Source organism: Bos mutus, chromosome 24, assembly GCF_027580195.1.
Source record: "Bos mutus isolate GX-2022 chromosome 24, NWIPB_WYAK_1.1, whole genome shotgun sequence".
Lineage (NCBI taxonomy): Eukaryota > Metazoa > Chordata > Mammalia > Artiodactyla > Bovidae > Bos > Bos mutus.
In genome coordinates this window covers 8,439,117-8,459,503 of record NC_091640.1, presented here as the reverse complement: position 1 = coordinate 8,459,503, position 20,387 = coordinate 8,439,117, and the positions used below count along the sequence as shown (strand labels likewise).

At 38.5% G+C, this 20,387-nt stretch overlaps 1 protein-coding gene across 10 annotated transcripts in view; it reads left to right on the top strand.

Moving 5' to 3' along the window:
- CCDC102B (coiled-coil domain containing 102B) overlaps positions 1-20,387 on the top strand; it is a 340,996-nt gene that overhangs the window by 66,684 nt on the left and 253,925 nt on the right. For all 10 annotated transcript variants that reach the window (XM_070361705.1, XM_070361701.1, XM_070361709.1 and 7 more), the window contains exon 5: positions 9,503-9,619. In XM_070361705.1, coding sequence (XP_070217806.1) covers positions 9,503-9,619 — 117 coding nt within the window. The remainder of the gene's footprint in view (positions 1-9,502; positions 9,620-20,387) is intronic.

Here is a 20,387-nt window from a genome sequence, read left to right as displayed (position 1 = left end):
TCTTTCAGCCCAGCGTTTCTCATGATGTACTCTGCGTATAAGTTAAATAAGCAGGGTGACAATATACAGCCTTGATGTACTCCTTTTCCTATTTGGAACCAGTCTGTTGTTCCATGTCCAGTTCTAATTGTTGCTTCCTGACCTGCATATAGGTTTCTCAAAGGCAGGTCAGGTGGTCTGGTATTCCCATCTCTTTCAGAATTTTCCACAGTTTATTGTGATCCACACAGTCAAAGGCTTTGGCATAGTCAATAAAGCAGAAATAGATGTTTTTCTGGAACCCTCTTCCTTTTTCCATGATCCAGCAGATGTTGGCAATTTGATCTCTGGTTCCTCTGCCTTTTCTAAAACCAGCTTGAATATCTGGAAGTTCAAGGCTCAGGTATTGCTGAAGCCTGGCTTGGAGAATTTTGAGCATTACTTTACTAGCGTGTGAGATGAATGCAATTCTGCAGTAGTTTGAGCATTCTTTGGCATTGCCTTTCTTTGGGATTGGAATGAAAACTGACCTTTTCCAGTCCTGTGGCCACTGCTGAGTTTTCCAAATTTGCTGGCATATTGAGTGCAGCACTTTCACAGCATCTTTCAGGATTTAAAAGAGCTCAACTGGAATTCCATCACCTCCACTAGCTTTGTTCGTAGTGATGCTTTCTAAGGCCTACTTGACTTCACATTCCAGGATGTGAATCTAGGTCAGTGATCACACCATCGTGATTATTTGGGTCATAAAGATCTTTTTTGTACTGTTCTGTGTATTCTTGCCAACTCTTCTTAATATCTTCTGTTTCTGTTAGGTCCATACCATTTCTGTCCTTTATCGAGCCCATCTTTACATGAAATGTTCCCTTGGTATCTCTAATTTTCTTGAAGATATCTCTAGTCTTTCCCATTCTGTTGTTTTCCTCTAGTCTTACACTATAGTAATTATGTGCAGCTTCAGGCAATATTTAATTAAGAATTAAACGATGCTAATCCTTAAAAATCCTGTTTTCTAAAATTAAAAATCTAAAACATGCTTTTGCCTCCCTAAAAACTTTAATGTTCTGTAGTTTCATGTTCTATATACAAAAACAGGAAATAATATAAAGAACCTCAATGAACCCCATACACTATATTTAGTAATTATTGTCTCATGGCTGGACTCTTTTAAACCTCTATGATCTTCATCCCCATTCCCAATTGCATTATTCCATCTGGAAGCATTTTCATTTATATCTCAAAACATAAGGCCTCTTTTTTTGTTAAACACAGCAATATCATTTTCAAACCTAAGAAATTAACATTACTTTGCTAATATCAAATACTCAGTGTTCAAATGTCCAGTATTTAAATAAACATCAATTTTATTTTCACAGATGACTCATTTGAATAAAAACTCAAATGAGGCTCAGACATTTTAATTGGATATGTCTTTGTAAGTGTGTTTTAATATGTAGGTTTTTCTTTATATTTCTTTATATTTCTTTATATTTCTTTCTCATTTTTCCTTTTAAAAAGCCAAGTCACTTATCTTATAAAGTTTTATTTTGGGGTTTAGAGATTGCATCCTGTGGTGCTATTTAATATGTCTGTCCTCTATATTTCTTACAAAAGGTTCGTTGGATCACTAAGTTTAATGTAAGTAATTGTTTCAGAGTGTTCTCTTAGGTAGTGTATTCTTCCTATAAGAAGCATGTGGTTTTTGGATGTCCATGTAGCACTAACAAACTGATGTGTGATCAACTTTCTCAGGGTTCATATTTAAAAAAGAATAAATAAAACTGATGATAATTCTTATTTCATTTCTATCAATAAGTAATTTCATCCATGGATACACAAATTAATTGGAAAAATGTGTCCATCTCATTAAAAGATGCATTGCCAGTAAATGATTAATTTATATTTAACAATTATGTATCACAATATGTGCTATCTGGTCTTATTTTTACAAAACCATGTACCTGAAATAATCTTTAAAATAATTCAATCCAAGATACACTTTTTAACATTTGGAACCTTACAATCGTAATATATGCATACATATTTTATGTACATATTTCTATTGCATCTTATAGAGTAAAAACCTTTTCAAGTATAAACACATGTTACAGTGTGATGACATGAAAGAGAAGGAATAGAAATAAAAGTTTAAGAAATAAAATTAATGATATAATTTTTTTAACAAATGAGAATGAATATTACATTTATGTAGTTTTTATATGTCATTGCTTGAAGCATTGGAGAAGGAACTGACAACCCACTCCAGTGCTCTTGCCTGGAAAATCCCATGGACAGAGGAGCCTGGTGGGCTACAGTCCATGGGGTCGCAAAGAGTTGGACATGACTGAGCAACTTCACTGTCACTTTTCACTTTCATGCATTGGAGAAGGAAATGGCAACCCACTCCAGTGTTCTTGCCTGGAGGATCCCAGGGACGGGGGAGCCTGGTGGGCTGCTGTCTATGGGGTTGCACAGAGTCAGACATGACTGAAGCGACTTAGCAGCAGCAGCAGCAGCAGCGTGAAGCATGATACAACCATTTTACTTAAAATGTCAATAGATAAAATTCACCAGAAATTTTATTTTTTGAATCTAAATAAATATAATATTTTAAGACACACTTTAAAAACGTAAAGGATACTTTAGCATGAGAGCAAAAGAGTTTAAAGACCACTAAAATCAGTGTTTTATTTTGACTTGAAAGATACAGTAAAATTTGTGTTAATGGTAGTTACACATCCTTTAGTCTGTTTACTACCATTTTTTCAGGCTGAGGGAGGGAATTAGGTAAAGTTTACTTAAAAGAATATTTGACTAAGTTTTGAATCTATAAGTGATGACATTTCGGAGGCTTCTCTGTATGCTTATGGTTAATTCAAATTATTTGAAAGAGCTGAACCTTGTTGCTAGCTGTCCCTGGGAGAGTGGCATTTGGAGAGCCTTCTCCTGGTTTTTTTTTTCAGTCTTCATTCAGGTTGTCACAATATTCCTTCTGTTATTTTTTTTTTTTTTTGGGCTTTGAGCATGTAGAATCTTAGCTGCCTGTCCTGAATGGAACCTGTATGCTCTACATTGGAAGGTGAAGTCATAACCCCTGGAGCACCAGGGAGGTGCCTGCGTGGCCTTCTGCTGGGGCAGTCTCCTTCCTACATTCCTCACTTTTCATGAGAATCTGGTATCCTCACCTGCCTAACTGTTAAACACTTGGTCATATATTCTGAACTAGCTGATAGTCAATACTTATCCCCAAAGCCAAATTATAAATGTTATGTATCAACATAAAAGCAATGGGAAGAGCCACTGAAGTGTGTTGACCAAGGTCAATATGATTCTAATAAAAAATGACTCAAAGTTTAGTGTAAAGAAGAAATTGGAAGGCATGGGTGATGAAAAAACGGTTCTGAGTCTGTCACGTAATCCAGAAAGAAATAATCAGATGCCCTAAGCTTGGTGGGGGATGTGCAGAGATGTGGAAAGTTGAGAAATATACAAGTGAAAGAAACCATGATGTTTGGTGATGAACTGAACATTGAATGCGTTTTCCTTCTCCTATATTATCCGATTAAATAAGAAAATATTTTAATTTATGTTACACAATATTTTTGTTTTCTAGACATCCTCCCCAGAAAGATTTTCCACTCTATGCTAATCTAAATGTATTAAAGTAAACATTTACATATAATGTTGCTAATTTTCCAGAAGCAAATTATGGCAGATATTTCTGAAGTCAGAGATGTGATAAGTTGCCTGATTTAACCTTTCACAAATACTGCAGTGTGAAAAGAGGAACTTTGAAGAGGAATTTTGGAATTATATTATGATGCAATTTCAAAAAAAACTATTGCAGCAAGAGACTACACTTAAATGAATTTTACATAAAAGAACATAAACTTGGAAAATGTTTTCTGATGTTGACTCATTCCCTTCATCAGACACCTCCTATTTCTGTCATATCCAATTTAACTAATGTGATATATCATTTGTGGATGACACTCATAATTCTGCTGAATTAATAACTTTTAGCATCTGCCTGTCCATGACTTTTAACTTTTCAGTTGCTACATAGAGATTTTTAGTTATAGCTCCATTAATCCAAAGGTTTCCCAGGTGGTGCCAGTGGTAAAAAATCCACCTGCCAGTGGAGGAGACACAAGAGACGTGGGTTCGATCCCAGTGTCTGGAAAGTTCTCTGGAGTAGGAGATAGCAACCCACTCCAGTATTCTAGCCTGGAAAATTCCATGAACGAGCCTGGTGGGCTACAATCCATGGAGCTGCAGAGACTCGGACAAGACTGAAAGACTAAGCACACACCCTTAATTTAAACCTTAAGTTGAAGAGCTAAGTGGCAAAATTAAGGTGGTTTTGAGTTCAAAATATTTTTAAATGATCAAAATAACTCATTTTTTTCTTTACCTATGTTACAAAGATATTTCTAATGTAGCAAGGTGTGGTTGGGGAACTCCGTGACTCTAGAATCTTTTAGAGTAGGAAGGAAACTAGAATTCCATTTTGTTTTCCACTCTTTTCGTTTTCATTATTTGAAACAAGGCTGGGAAGAATTCAGTAATTTGCCCCCAGCAAGAACCTGTTAAAGAAAATAACTCATTGTTTTAATAGGAGGGAGTATAGTTGTTTCATTAATGTGCTAATCATTTTTTTCTGTTATATTTTCATTGCTTTAGCTCTATAATATTTTATTTATTGTTTTTATTTTCTTTTTTGTTCTTGCTTGTCTGAAGTCTGTAGGAAACATGAAGTCAGAGTGGCTGGTTTAGAATCAGGGGTTGGAATAAATAGAGACCAGAACTGAGGGTTATAGAACTAAGAGGCTAATAAAGATTTTGATTTATACTCTGAATGGATTGGGAAGCCTGAGGAAAGATTTGAATATAGGAATTACATAGTTTGACTGACTTTATAAAAAGCTTTATTTGACTGCTGTGTTGAGAAAGAAAATACAGATCCACAAGGAGAAGCAGAGAGTGTGGCAGCTTATTAAAATAACCGAGATCATGGTGGTTGACCAGGGCAGTAGTGGTGAAGTTAGAAAGTGAATGGATTTAGTAAATTATGTAAAGGCTAAGTTTAGCTGATTTGTTTTTAGTCTGAATATGGCACATCAAAGGAAAAATATTAAGCATAAGTGAAATATTTTGGGCTTGATCAAAGGGAAGGATAGAAGTGATTTTTGCTGAGATGGCAAAGACTAGCAGAGGAACAGGGCTTCCCTGGAGGCTCAGCTGGTAAAGAATCCACCTGCAGTGCAGGAGACCCTGGTTCAATTCCTGGGTTGGGAAGATCCCCTGGAGAAGGGATAGGCTACCCACTCCAGTATTCTTGCCCTTCCCTGGAGGCTCAGATGGTAAAGAATTCACTTGCTATGCAGGAGATCTGGGTTCAGTCCCTGGGTTGGGAAGATCCTCTGGAGGAGGGCATGGCAACCCACTCCAGTGTTCTTGCCTGGAGAATCACATGGACAGAGGAGCCTGGTGGGCTACAGTTCATGAGGTTGCACGGAGTTGGACATGACTGAGCAACGTTAAGCACAGCACAGCAGAGGAACATTTGAAGGAGAAGTACTTAGTCTTTACAAAATGTTAAGCTTTGGAATCCTATGGAAGTGATAAGTAGAAAGTTGGGTGTGTGAATCAGGAGTTCAGGGGAACACCTTCAGGATGGAACTAGACATTTGGAGGTTGTTAGAGTTCTGATTGACGTGCAGTACCATGAGTGTGCATGAGCTGTCCAAAGGATTGAATGCATCAAGGGAATGGGTACCCTCCAATATTTAACTCTGTTTTATAACTCTTCTAGTAAATTTTATTTGAAGGAAGGATGACTAAGCATATGCTAAAAATGTTGTTTTATTGTTCTTTAAAATTTGAAATAGCTTTGCCCTTAATTTATTTATGAATGTAATATATATTTATAAATATATAAACCTAGACAGCATATCAAAAAGCAGAGACATTACTTTGTCAACAAAAGTCTGTATAGTCGAAGCTATGGTTTTTCTGGTAGTCATGTATGGGTGTAAGAATTGGACCATAAAGAAGGCTGGGCCTGAAAAATTGATGCTTTCTAATTGTGGTGCTGGAGAAGACTCTTGAGAGTCCTTTGAACTGCAAGGAGATCAAACCAGTCAGTCCTAAAGGAAATCAACCCTGGAAGGACTGATGCTGAAGCTGAAGCTCCAATGCTTTGACCACCTGATGTGAAGAGCTGACTCATTGGAGAGGCATTCTTTCCTGCTGCTGGGAGAGACTGAGGACAAGAGGAGAAGGGGATGGCAGGGGATGAGATGGTTAGATAGCATGACTGACTCAATGGACATGAATCTGAGCAAACTCCAGAAGATAGTGAAGGACAGAGGAGCCTGGCATGCTTTAGTCCATGGGGTTACAAAGAGTTGGACATGAACAATAAAAACAATTATGTATGCATTTTTTCCTCAAGATAGTGATTAAATTTTTAATAAAACATTCTCTTTCATATCTGAAATTGTATCATTTTTCCTGTTTTTTTTTTTTTAATCAGACATTCTATTCCTTAGTCCTGGTCACATTTTTTTAATACTCTTGAGGCTCTACCGATGTCCAGAGATCCTTGATTTTCCACTCACAATGATGAAATAAAATGGAATTATTTTAGGTAATTTATGTGGATTCCCTCTACTGCCATGTATGAAAATGTGTTTTCCTCCCTCTTCTCTCCTTTGAGGGGTTTATTGAAAGTTCTGTTGACAACAGAAGGGCTGATTATTGATCTAGTTCCCTGGGAAGTAATGACCAAGATTTCAGAAGTGAAATGAGGGGCACTCAATTACCAGCATGAGTTAAATTTTATTCTGATGAACAGTCTCAAACCTGTTGCTTGCACTTTGTTATTCTTTTATTAGAAAAATGACCTTTATTTTATTTTGGCCAGCGATTAGCACCACGCTGTCTATTTAACCGACATGAAAGTGGAGAGAAACGTGTGGAGACAGCCGTTTAGTGGACTTTGTTGCATGATGTCCTGTTGCACTCCTGCCTCGCATGGTGTATTTTCCACATTACCAGCACTGGACGTGGATCCTTTGTGTAGTTGGCAAATCAGCTCCTCCTTTCACTGTGGTCCCTTTCTAGTATGTTGGGGTGTTGGTGTCTTTTGTTATGCTCCTTCTGCTATCTATTTCTATAAGCTTATTGCTTTTCAGAAAATTATTAAGACACTAAGTTTTATAATTATAGATGGAGCATTGGTTTATGATTAATAACTCAGGTAATGAATTTGGCAGGAACATTCTCAAATTTTCTTCCCCAGTTATTAGCTTTGTGAATTTGGGAATGTTACTTAAGCCTAGTGAAAATATGGTTTATTTTTCTTTAAGGGGTAATAAACAGACCTAACACAAAGGATTACTGTCAGCATTAAGTAAGGAACTGTATATCAAGCCTGGTTTCTTGAGATTAGTATATGCTTAATATTACTATTTGGAGTAGGAAATGGCAACCCACTCCAGTATCCTTGCCTGGAGAATTCCATGGACAGAGGAGCCTGATGAGCTGCAGTCCATAGGATCGCAAAGAATTGGACATGACTGAGTGACTAAGCATGCAATATTATTATTAACAATAATAACATGAGTAACATTATTTAAAAATTTTACATAAGTGATATAATGATAGATTTTATATTCTGATTTATTGTCTGGTTGTGTGCCAATTATGTAATTTTAATTCTGGAAATATTTATCTACATAGTATGAAAAAAACATGTTAACAAAACAAAAAGCACATGTGCATATATCCACATATTAAATGTATATCAAATGTTATGATCCTGCTGAAAACTTCTAAGAACGGCTACAGGGGAAAATCATTGTTTGCATTTCTAGGATTTTTCTCATCCTTATGTTTCTTTTTATAGACAATTTTTTTTCCCAGTAGTTGTAGGTTCACAGCAAGATTGAATGGAAGGTGGTGTTGCCTGATAGCTCAGTTGGTAAAGAATCTGCCTGCAATGCAGGAGACCTCAGTTTGATTCCTGGGTCAGGAAGATTCACTGGAGAAGGGATAGGCTACCCGCTCCAGCATTCTTGGGCTTTCCTTGTGGCTCAGCTGGTAAAGAATCCACCTGCAATGGGGAGACCTGGTTTCAGTCCCTGGGTTGGGAAGATCCCCTGGAGAAGGGAAAGGCTTTCCACTCCAGTATTCTGGCCTAGAGAATTTCATGGACTGTGTAGACCATGGTCCATAGGGTTGCAAAGAGTCGGTCACGACTGAGTGACTTTCACTTACACTTACTTACATGTAATTCCCACCCCACATTCATATGTGGCTTCCCCATTATCAAAATCCTTCACCTCATTTATTCATTTATTGACACACAGTCACCCAAATTACTTTAAGGTTCATTCGGTGTTCTACATTCTATTGGTTTAGACAAATACATATCAACATGTTATACATGTATAACTATATGGGCTTCTCTCATGGATCAGATGTTAAAGAATCTGCCTGCAATGCAGGAGACCCAGGTTCGATTCCTGGGTCAGGAAGATCCCCTGGAGAAGGAATGGCAACCCACTCTAGTATTCTTGCCTGGAGAATTCCATGGACAGAGGAGTCTGGTGGGCTACAGTCCATGGGATTCAGAGTTGGACAAAACTGAGTGACCTTCACTGTTGTAACAACATGTATCCATCATTAGAGTTTATCATACAGAATAATTTCTCTGCCCTAAAAATCCTCTATGCTCCAAGCATTCATCCCTTCCTCCTCCAGTCCCTGGAAACCACTGATCTTTTTACTGTCTCCATAGTTTTGCCTTTTCTAGAATGTCATAAAGATGGAATCTTTATGTATGTAGCCTTTTCAGATAGACTTCTTCCACTTAGTAATATCCATTAAATTTCCTCCATGTCTCTTCATTTGTCTGACAGCTCTTTTCTCTTTAGTGTTGAATAATATTCCATTGTCTGCATGTGCCAGAGTTTGTTTATATCATTTTCCTGCCATAGTTTTCTATGGCAATTAATTGGCATCTTCTATAGATGTTCTACATATGTCTTACAAACTTGAGTGTCATATAGATGTATTGTTTCCAGTGCCCAAATTTATCTCTGCTATGATCTATGCACTATTTATATTTCATAGAAAATATACATAAGTAGGATTACAAAGAATACTATGGTACTAATATTCAGGACTGAAAGATCAGAATTAATTGGATTAGTTTAGAATCCGGTTGGTCAATTATTAAGAATGTGTGGAGGTAACGGAGATTTGTCTAATTTTCAATTGGTGAATTTAGATTAATGAAGATTTGCTGATTTGCTTTTCCAACAACACAGGATTTTTCAGCTGCAAGTGTAAAGAAGTACACGGTTCAGCTGCAAAACCTATAATAGCAACAACAAAACCAATCAGATTCCACAAAAAAAAAAACAAAAAAAACTGAAAGCAAAATGAAAGACTAATATGAATAATCCTGGAACCAGCCTTTGTAATTTGTGATTATGAATTTTTCTTTTGGCAGTTTGACATTCTTCATGGTCAACATAAAAATGAAATGGAAGAAGTATCAGGACTTCTAAGGGAAGAGTCAAAATCTCAAAACAGCAATGACAGAGTGGCCTATGAGTTAAGAGCAGAGGTAAGATTTTGGATAGAGTAGCGACTAAAACACATCTGAAGATTATTAAATGATACGCTGTCCTAAGAAGTAGAACTGGGGAGTCTTAGGTTATTTTATGGAAAAGAATGCTGCTGAAAATAAAAAAATAATACATCAGTTTGCATGTGATTTACTTATTTATTTGGCCACAGTGCAAGGCATACGGGATCTTAAGTTCACTGTCCAGGGATCAAACCCATGCCCTCTGCAGTGGAATCACAGAGTCTTAACCACTGGACCACCAGGGAAGTCTGGTGATTTAAAATGTGATTTAAAATACTGTGAAATCATGTTGGCCCAACACTCTGTCTGAATTATCTGAACGTTACAAAGACATTATTTGACTGAAAAAAGCACCCGATAGCTGATACATTTTACTGTAAATAAACACATTAAACTTTTGATTAGCTGCCTGGGATCTGATATGTTAAGATATTATCTGGAATAATGACATACAAGTTTTGTTGCATGTAGTTCTTGGTTGAATTTCACGTGGCCTTTGGCAACTAGCTGTAGGCAGAACAATGTCATTTTGGTTATAGTTAATCCATTTCTTAGATATACCAAGAAAAATAGTGGAAATCTCTATATTCCACTCCCACACCACCACCAACAAATTAATTTTCAGATGATACACTCTGTTTTATTAGCCTTGTTGATAACGAAGGAATTATCCTCAGAGATAGGAGGGGAGAATAAATTGTTTGTGCTTTATAGAACACTGTGTTAGTGCATTAAAAGTGGGAAATCATAAATTATTTATTTTGTAACAGGTAATTCTGGAAGATGTCTTAGATACAAATGTGTAGGAACAATTCAGGAAATGGAATTAAGCAAGTGAAAAATAGACTGGGAGGAAAGTAATTTGTATTAGAAGATTTCTCCCTTATAAAATTCTGTCAAGACTGAATTCACACCACAGTGTTTTATATCAGGTGATATAGCACAATGGAAAATGCATAGATTTTGGAGCAAAAACGGCTCCATCACTTACTGATTACTTTATCCTGGTCCATTGCTTAAGCCTCTGAGTCTCAGTTTACAGGTTGTATGGAAGTAAGAGGAAATACTGGGTACCACACAGGATTTTTCAAAAGATTACACACTGCAGGGGAAAAGTGTTGGAGGCAGAGTGCTTTACTGTTGGGAATTAGCTGAGGTAGTTAGCTCTGCCTGAGATTAGTTTTTCCCTTGTCACCTCTTCTGAGTCATATAAAGAGTGTTGGGTGAGGCAGGGCATATGGAGACACCCTGATGAGAAAGACCGACCTGTTGAAAACATCTGTTCCTAACAGTTACGTCAAAGGGAAAAACAAATGATGGCTCTTTCAACTTTTGTTTTCTAAGAGGAACCAAACCATCAAGGTAGATACCGCTTCTTGGACCTGAGATCTGAGAAGCATCTTTGACGAGGTACTGAACAGCACGTAGAATGCAGGCTTATTTAGGAGTTAGAGACAAATGCATGGAAGTCACATAAGGGTGTTCTTACTCTCCTCAAAAGCTGGCAATTTTGTCTTAGATCCTCATTTTCAGGGTATTTGGGGAACCATAGCAATACAGGATCTCTGATGTGCAACTTTTTTAGTTTGGTGTAATAGAAAGTTCCGAGACTCATTTGAGGAAACCATTTCACCTCCATAGAGCTCAATTATGTATCTTAAATTCTATACAGTTTGCCCACCTAAAGACACTTTCCCACAAGACATTCAAGCACTGTGAGACATAATTTTGCTATTTTGAAATTCTTAGTGAAGCTCTTAATGCTGAAAGCTAATGTAGACATGAATTGGCTATGTCTTTGGCTGTGTGCACTTGAATGCTATATTCAGCTGAATTAAACTGAAGAAAGAAGACTTTTTCAAAAGAAAACAAATATTGGGAGAAATTCTTAGAGGAACAGTGAGCCCCTGTGTGTGTGTTGTGTAGGTGGGTATATGTGCTCATTTGAATTTTAAACCAGGATAGAAGCTGTGATCTTGTTTTTGAAAAGAAGACATAACCATTGCATTGTTTCACTTTTTACACTGGTTATATTTAGGTCTTAAGATCATATCATGACTTTTTATGTTTGTATAAAAGTCATTGGGTGATTATACTGTAATTTAATATAATCTATTTTTTAAAATCTGCTTACTTTTATTATTAGATATATAAATCTGCCGGCAATGTGGGAGACCTGAGTTTAGTCGCTGGGTTGGGAAGATCCCCTGGAGAAGGGAAAGTCTACCCACTCCAGTATTCTTGCCTGGATAATTCTGTGGACAGAGGAGCCTGTCTGTGGTCCATGGGGTCTCAAAGAGTGAGACATGACTGAGAGCCTGACACTTTCACTTTCACATGTAATCAACACTGCAGTAAATATGCATGGGTAGACACATCTTTAGACATTCAAAAAATGGCTTAGGTTAAATTCCTAGAAATAGACTTTTTCAAAAGAATGTTTATTTTTTTCAGTATTTTATACACACTGCCAAATTGTCCATTAGAAAATTATATCAATTTATATTCGTACTCACCTGCAATGTATAAGCATGTTCACTGTATAGCCAACAATATATATTATTGTTTTTTAATACTTCCCTAGTTGATAGGCCAAAAAGATCATTTTAATTTGTATTTTATTGAACTAAATACACACTTCTAGTTGTTTGTTCATTTTTATTGGTATAATGTTTATTGTAATAGCTACCATTTGCTGAGAACTTACTGCATACATCAATATATACTGCTGGGTTGTTGAAATATAAAATCTTATTTCATATTTTAACACTTTTAGGTTCTGTGTATTCTTAGCTGCTTTTAATGGAAAGCATCCTAGAGAACTTAACCTTGCTCAAGGTTACAAAGACAACTTCAAATGTTATTGAGATCATCTTTTACCTCTGTTCTCCTTTAGTTCCAATTTCTCAGGAACGCACACTCAGGTCAGATTTTCAGCAGGTTAGGAGCTTAGTTAGCAAAGGTTACCAGCTCTGAGTTAAATCCTGAAGCCATGTGTTATCAGCAGCCAGTAACTGACACTGCTACCTTGGTTTCTCCTCTTCTTGTGGATTTACTAAAGCAATGACTCTGGAAATGTGATTGATTTTAATTGTTGGAATTAAAAAATAGTGTTTTCATATCAGACATCATGATTTTCTAACCATTGATGATTCTTATGTATCATGGACACCTTTTTTGAAATTGTTTGTTGCTAATACCCACCAATTTGATAACAATATTGTTTTCACCTATTGTTTAGTCACTGAGTCGTGTCTGAGTCTTTGCGACCCCGTTAACTGCAGCACACCAGGCTTCTCTGTCCATCACTATCTCCCTGAATTTGCTCAAACTCATGCCCATTGAGTCAGAGATTGCTGTTGTTCAGTCATTCCGTCGTGTCCAACTCTTTGAGGAGTGTGTTTTGCTTGTCTTTCAATCTGCCCAGCCTCTTTCAGAAGTAGTTTGATGACGATCTTGGAAATTGGATTGGTCAAAGAAATTTAAAATGCAGCCCTGAGTTAAAAAAAGGCTCCATAGTATTTAAAACATTGACTTTTCTGGTCAGCGTGTGATGAGGTGAATTCTCTAAGCATGGAGTCATTTGATAAATAAATGTTAACATGTGCATGTGTGGATGTGTTAATGGGGCTTCTCTGGTGGCTCACACAGTAAGGAATCTGCCTGCAGTGCAGGAGACCTGGGTTCAATCCCTGGGTCAATGAGATCCCCTGGAGAAAGGAGTGGCTACCCACTCCAGGATTCTTGCCTGGAGAGTTCCATGGACAGAGGAGCCTCGCAGGGCTACCATCCATGGGGTCACAATGAGTAGGACACGACTGAGAGACTAACACCACCATGCATATATGCATGTGCATAACCAATGCATTTCATTTTTCTCCACATTTAAGATCAAGACCCCTTGAACTAGAAAGGAGAGTTTGTTTAGAATGGACATGGACTGGCATTCCGAGTGAAGAAATCATTACTTCTTTCTACAACCTAGCTCTTGCTCGAAAGCAAACTCATAATCAGGAAACACTCGCATTACATTTTTTAGGCCAAATTTTTGGGTTATTTTCCAAGAGAAAATAATTAGTCTATCTTGTATTATTCAAAAAAAATTATCACTTACAATTCAGTTTCAAATTTTCAGGAGTTTTGATTTCATATTTCTTTTCTGTGGTTTGTTGTTTTTTCTTCTCACCTATTCACACATTTACATCTTATTCCTGTTTCATCTCAGAAAGATTAAGTCGATATGCTTTTCCCTTAGTTGTTGTAGTATAGTCGCTTGGTCGTGTCCAACTCTTTTGTGACCCCAGGAACTGTAACCTGCCAGGTTCCTCTGTCCATGGAATTTCCCAGCAAGGACACTGGAATGGGTTGGCGTTTCCCACTCCAGGGGGTCTTCCCATACTTTTCCCCACTTAACTCAGTAAGTCACATAGAAACTGTGAACACTATATGTAAATCAAACATAAAGGACTCTCCCTGTTGAAGAGAAGTGGCCTTCCGCCAGGTACCTGGGAACCTAAGAAATGACATGAGGTGAGTTCCCTGATTTTCTTTTCCCTGCATATATCCCACGGAGAAGGTGATGGCACCCCACTCCAGTACTCTTGCCTGGAAAATCCCATGGATGGAGGAGCCTGGTGGGCTGCAGTCCATGGGGTTGCTAAGAGTCGGAGACGACTGAGTGACTTCACTTTCACTTTTCACTTCCATGCATTGGAGAAGGAAATGGCAACCCACTCCAGTGTTCTTGCCTGAAGAATCCCAGGGATGGGGGAGCCTGTTGGGCTGCCGTCTATGGGGTCGCGCACAGAGTCAGACACGACTGAAGTGACTCAGCAGCAGCAGCAGCAGCAGCATATATCCCAGAATTGGAGCTGACGAGGCCAGAAACCTGGAAATACAATAGAATCAGATGAAAACAAAACACAACTGAAATCCGTTTACTCCAATCGAAGGACCAGGGAATGGCCAGCTTAGCAAGACAGGAAACGTCTAGACGAGAAATGTTCTAACCCACCAAATAACTACAGAGAACAGTGGTGCTCCACCTCAACTCCCGTTAATGAAGCTGACCGGGGAGCCTACACTTCCACTCTTGCAAGGCAGTAGAAAGTTGCTCAGTCCTTTCTTCTGAAGTGGTGACATCAAAGACTGAGTTGGAGCCAGGGTCTCATCCCCGTTGGGCAGTAATGAGACCCCCAGACGTTTTCCTTGGTGTCAGTGAAAATCAGGTGGGGAGCCTGTATCACCTCCACCCTCTCCCCCTAACAAGGTCTAGTGGAAATGGGGACTCCATCCCCCTCCAGCAGGGGGCATCCCCACCCAGGTATCAGTGGGGGTTTGTGGGGAACCTGGACTTGTACCTTCATCTGGAAGTAATGAGTTAGTGCTGTCTCTACCTTTCAGAATGGTGTGTCAGAGGGACCCACCTATGTTTAGATAAAATAGAGTCTCATAAGATAATACTGAATATGTTCAGAACACAACTGAATATTACTCATCATATCAAGAACCAAAATATCTCAGAGTGAATGAAAAAGGCAAGCAAGAAATGCCGATTCTGCAAAGACAGAGATGTTTGCATTCCTTGGCAAGGATTTTAAAGTGGCCATCATAAAAACGCTTTAATCAGCAATAGTAACCATGCTTGAAACAAATAGAAAAAGTAGCCATGCATAGCCACTTGTGTTTAGCCCCTCAGTCATGTCTGACTCTTTGCAACCCCATGGACTGTAGCCCACCAGGCTCCTCCATCCATGGGATTCTCCAGGCAAGAATACTGAAGTGAGTTGCCATGCCCTGCTCCAGGGGATCTTCCCAGTCCAGGGATTGAACCCTAGTCTCTTAGGTCTCCTGCATTGATGGTGAGTTCTTTACCACTGGCCCCAGCAGAGAAATAGAAAATACAAAGAAGAAACAAATGGAAAGATTAGAAGGTAAAAGCATAGTAACCACAATTTAAAAAAAAATTATGAATGGAAGGGACAAGGGAAAGAATTCAGTCTGAAACAGTCTGGAAGAGAAAAAACCTTTGCTAACAAGGATTGTGGTAGGGGGCCTGTGGGATGCTAACAAATATCAAACATTTAAGCCTCTGGAGGCCAGTGTGACAGGAGATATTATGTGGGCTGAAAATATTACTCAAAGAAATAGAGTAAAAATTTTCCAAATATAGGAAAAGGGTCAAATCTGCAGTCGAGATGCTTAGCAAACCCCAATTAGTATAACCTTAAGTAGGTCTACATCAAGACACATTAGTCAACGTGTGGATAATTAAGAAAAAATAATCTTTACAACAGGAAGGAAATTACACCTGAGCTATAGGGAAGAAATAATCCAAATGACAGTGAAAATTGCATCAGAAACCATGGAGGCCAGAAAAAAGTAGCACACACTTGTCCAAATTCTAAAAGAATTGTCAACTCGAAGTACTATATCCAGTCAACGTGTCCTTTAGGACATTTTCAGATGAAAGAAAACTAAGATAAATTGTCTCCAGTAAGTAAGCACATGAAAAGATGTCAATACATGAGCCATCAAGGGAATGCAAATTAAAACCACAGTGAGCTTGTAACTACATACTTATCAGAATGGCTAAAATAGAAATTAGTAACAACAGCAATGCTGGTGAGAATGCAGAGCTACTGGCCATGCACCTTTCTGTAGGAAATGTAAATCATACAGTCACATAGGAAAACAGTCTGGTGGGTTCCCAAATAACAACTCTCGTATGACCAAGAAATTGCACTCCTGGGTATTTCTCTCTGAGAAATGAGAATGTATACTTGCAAACGGATATCCACACAAACTTACGCATGGATCTTTAAAGCAGTTTTGTTTGTAAATGCCAAAACTTGGATACAAAAACAATACCTTCAATGAGGAAACAATAAGCCTTTACAACCATACCTTGGGATACAGCTCAGCAGTTAAATGGAATGAATTTTTTATCTGTACAGCAATCTGGATGCATCTTTGGAGAAGCATTTTGAGTGAAAAATCTTAGAAGATAACATAAGCCCATAATTCCATTTGTATTACAGTACTGAAATTACAAATTTTTCGAAACAGAGAGCAGATTAGTGGTTTCAGGGGATGAAGGAGGGATTGGAGGGGAGTGTGTGTGGCCATAAAGAGGCAACATGATACATCCTTCTGATGAAAATGGCCCCTATTTTGACTATATTATTGTTGACATCTGGTTATTACATTGTTACAACTATAGAGTTGTAAGATGTTACCACTGGGTCAAACAGTATATATGGCACTTGGGATCTATTTTAATCATTTCTTACAATTGCTTAAGAATGTACAATTATCTCAAAAATACAGTTAAGAACTTTTAGTCCTCTCTCAGTATGTATGACAAGTTCCACCCTTTCTATATACTCCTCTGAAAATAGGCATCTTTATTTCCATTTTTGGGGTCCCAGAGACCTGAGTCCAAATTCTTACCTTGGCACTTTCTTGCCATCTGGCTTCCTAACAACTACATAGGTTTTCTTCTTCTTTTTTTAGAAAATACTTTTTATTTATCTATATTTGGCTGCCCTGGGTCTTTGTTGCTGCGAGGGCTTTTCTCTAGTTGAAGTGAACAGGCTTCTCAATGCAGTGGCTTCTCTTGCAGAGCATGGGCTCAGGGCACACGGGCTTCAGTGGTTGCAGCACGTGGCTCAGTAGCTGCTGCTCCCAGCTCTAAAGCACAGGCTCGGTAGTTGTGGTGCTCGTGTTCAGTTGTTCCATGGCATGTGGGGTTTTCTCAATCCAAGCATCAAATGAATGTCTCTTGCATTGGCAGGCAGATTCTTTACCTGTGAGCCACAAGGAAAGTCCCTACGTAGGCTTTCTGAGTCTGTTTGATTGTCTGCAAAATAGAGTTTAAGTAATAGCTCATCTAAAGGAATTAATTCATCCATATATGTGAAGTACTAAACATTGTATATTATATATATGTAGTAGGCATGTAAGGAATACATATTTTCTCCCTTGTTATTCAAATTTCATTTTGTAGATCCTATATCGGAATGACAATCAGATTTTTACACATTAGTAACACTGTAGATGATTCTGTGATATCCCATAGAAGACTTCAGGATACTTCTATAATATGCATGTGTTCTTCCTCTCCTCAGCTGTAAACTTTTTGGAATTTAAGGCACTGTCTTACAGTAAGGACTTCCCTGGTGGCTCAGACGGTGAAGTGTCTTGCTTACAATGGAGGAGACCTGGGTTTGATCCCTGGGTCGGGAAGATCCTCTGGAGAAGGAAATGGCAACCCACTCCAGAACTCTTGCCTGGAAAATCCCATGGACAGAGGAGCGTGGTGGGTACTGCACTGACCACAGATTCTGGTGCCAAATAGGTCTCCAGTGAGGGTGTTGCATCTTTTAATGTGAATAATCTGGCTCCAAAATTAGTCTGTATACCTGCCAAAGGAGTGGAATCCTTTCCTATTCTTGAATCACCAAGTGTTTTGAATTATATCTTTTCACGCATTGACGCTTAGGCAAATCTCCAGTGATCATATGGACAAAGACCATGAGAGTCTGGAACTGGAAAGAACCTAAAAGTTACCACATAGTCCTTCATTTCACAGGGTCCCTTTCTGACATTAGTGAATTACCCACAACGGCACTGGATGTGTCCCCCTCCCCACGCCTTTGACACATTTTCTCTGATGCTTCATTCATATTAAAATCTTTTCACATCATATTAGAATATGCTCTTTATTTTTTAATTTATTTTTAATTGGAGGATAATTGCTTTACAGTGCTGTGTTAGTTTCCACCATACAACATGAATCAACCATAAGAATACACATATCCCTTCTCTCTAGAACCTCCCTCCCACCAATGCTCTTTAAATGATTTCTTTTTCTTCCTAATCCTAACTGAATGCAGTATGATATAAGCTGAAGGAACCAAATATATTCATTTTTCTCTTTTTCAGAATGTCTATATTTATTTACTTTTAAAATGCTGCTTATTAAGACAAAAAGGCCCAGATGGGCAACATGTTAAATTTAACTTGTGATTATATAAGTAGTCTTCTTTATTTTGCTTATGCAGGATAAAACATAAACATTTTGTAACATAAGATTTTTTCATGTTCAGCAATTGTGTCATTGTTGGGGTTTAAGGCAAATTTTCTCCATGTGTGCGTACCAACTGGATTCTCAAAATGACAGTGAAATGAAAAACAAAGCCAGGCAATGAAATAGTAGTTTATATGCTCATCCTCTCATTGTCTAATTCAGTCATTTGTTCAGCAAATATTTATCAACAATATCCAGTATGCTTGGTACTCGAATTAAGCACCGGGGTTTCAATAGAGTGGTTGCCACCTTGGGAAGCAAACCAACCAACCCAGACAGTTAAACCCAGTGTGTTAAGTACTTAGATGGGTGGAGAATAGTGATCTATGTGAGCTCATAGAAAAGGTGTTGAGGATGAGATGTGAAGGATGAATAGCATCGAAGTTACGTAAAGAGGAAAAGTAGAGGTAAGGACTGTGAGTGGTAAAGGGAGTAACAGGTGAGACAGCTAAAGACTGCAGTATTGCCAGCAAATAAATGTAATACAAAGAATGTTCTGACTGTTACACAATAGGGAGGGTCGAAGAGGATCCTTCCTGGTGGGCCTCTGTTCTTAGTAAGGGATGCAAAGAAGAATCTGAAGTCTTACAGTGGCAAAAACTAGTTTATTGAAGAAAGAACAGAAGAACACCTCAAGGAAGAAGTGGGCCAAACCAGGAGAGGGACTGGCAACGGAATGATGAGATACATGGTTTTCAAGACAAGGCTTTTACATATTCATCTAGGTGGGCATGGAATGACAGTTTTGATTGATTGTTGCAAGTTGCAAAGCAGCAGGCTCTATTGCTCATGTCTTTCCCATAATTCAGCCTGTTCTAATTAGATGTATGTATGTATAGAATATTTATGAGCCTTTTATAGGCTCCGGGCTGCCTAAGGTCACTTGAGGACACAGCTGTGCTTCAAGGTGTAATGTGCCCAAGTTGGAGAAGCCCCTGTGGTTAGTTTGTATCCACTGTGTGCCTAGGGAGCCCCAGAGTTGGAAAAGTCTGTGGTTATTTTGTATTAATAGCCTATCCATGAGCTCCCCTGGGCCACTTGCAGGGTGTCTACGGTGGGGTTTAGAGATTATCTTGCATCTTTTTCTGTTAGACCACCCTGTTTTGCTCACGTCTAACTGCATAATTTGACTTGTAAAAAAAATTAGAGCATTTTTGTTGAGTAGGAGAATATATTGAAGAGTTGGGTTTTGTTTTTTTAACATATTGGGATATTCAGTTCAGTTCAGTCACTCACTCCTGTCCGACTCTTTGTGACCCCATGAATTGCAGCACGCCAGGCCTCCCTGTCCATCACCAACTCCCAGAGTTCACTCAAACGCACGTCCATCGAGTCGGTGATGCCATCCAGCCATCTCATCCTCTGTTGTCCCCTTCTCCTCCCGCCCCCAATCCCTCCCAGCATCAGAGTCTTCTCCAACGAGTCAACTCTTCGCATGAGGTGGCCAAAGTACTGGAGTTTCAGCTTTAGCATCATTCCTTCCAAAGAACACCCAGGACTGATCTCCTTTAGAATGGACTGGTTGGATCTCCTTGCAGTCCAAGGGACTCTCAAGAATCTTCTCCAACACCACAGTTCAAAAGCATCAATTCTTCGGCACTCAGCCTTCTTCACAGTCCAACTCTCACACCCATACATGACCACAGGAAATAC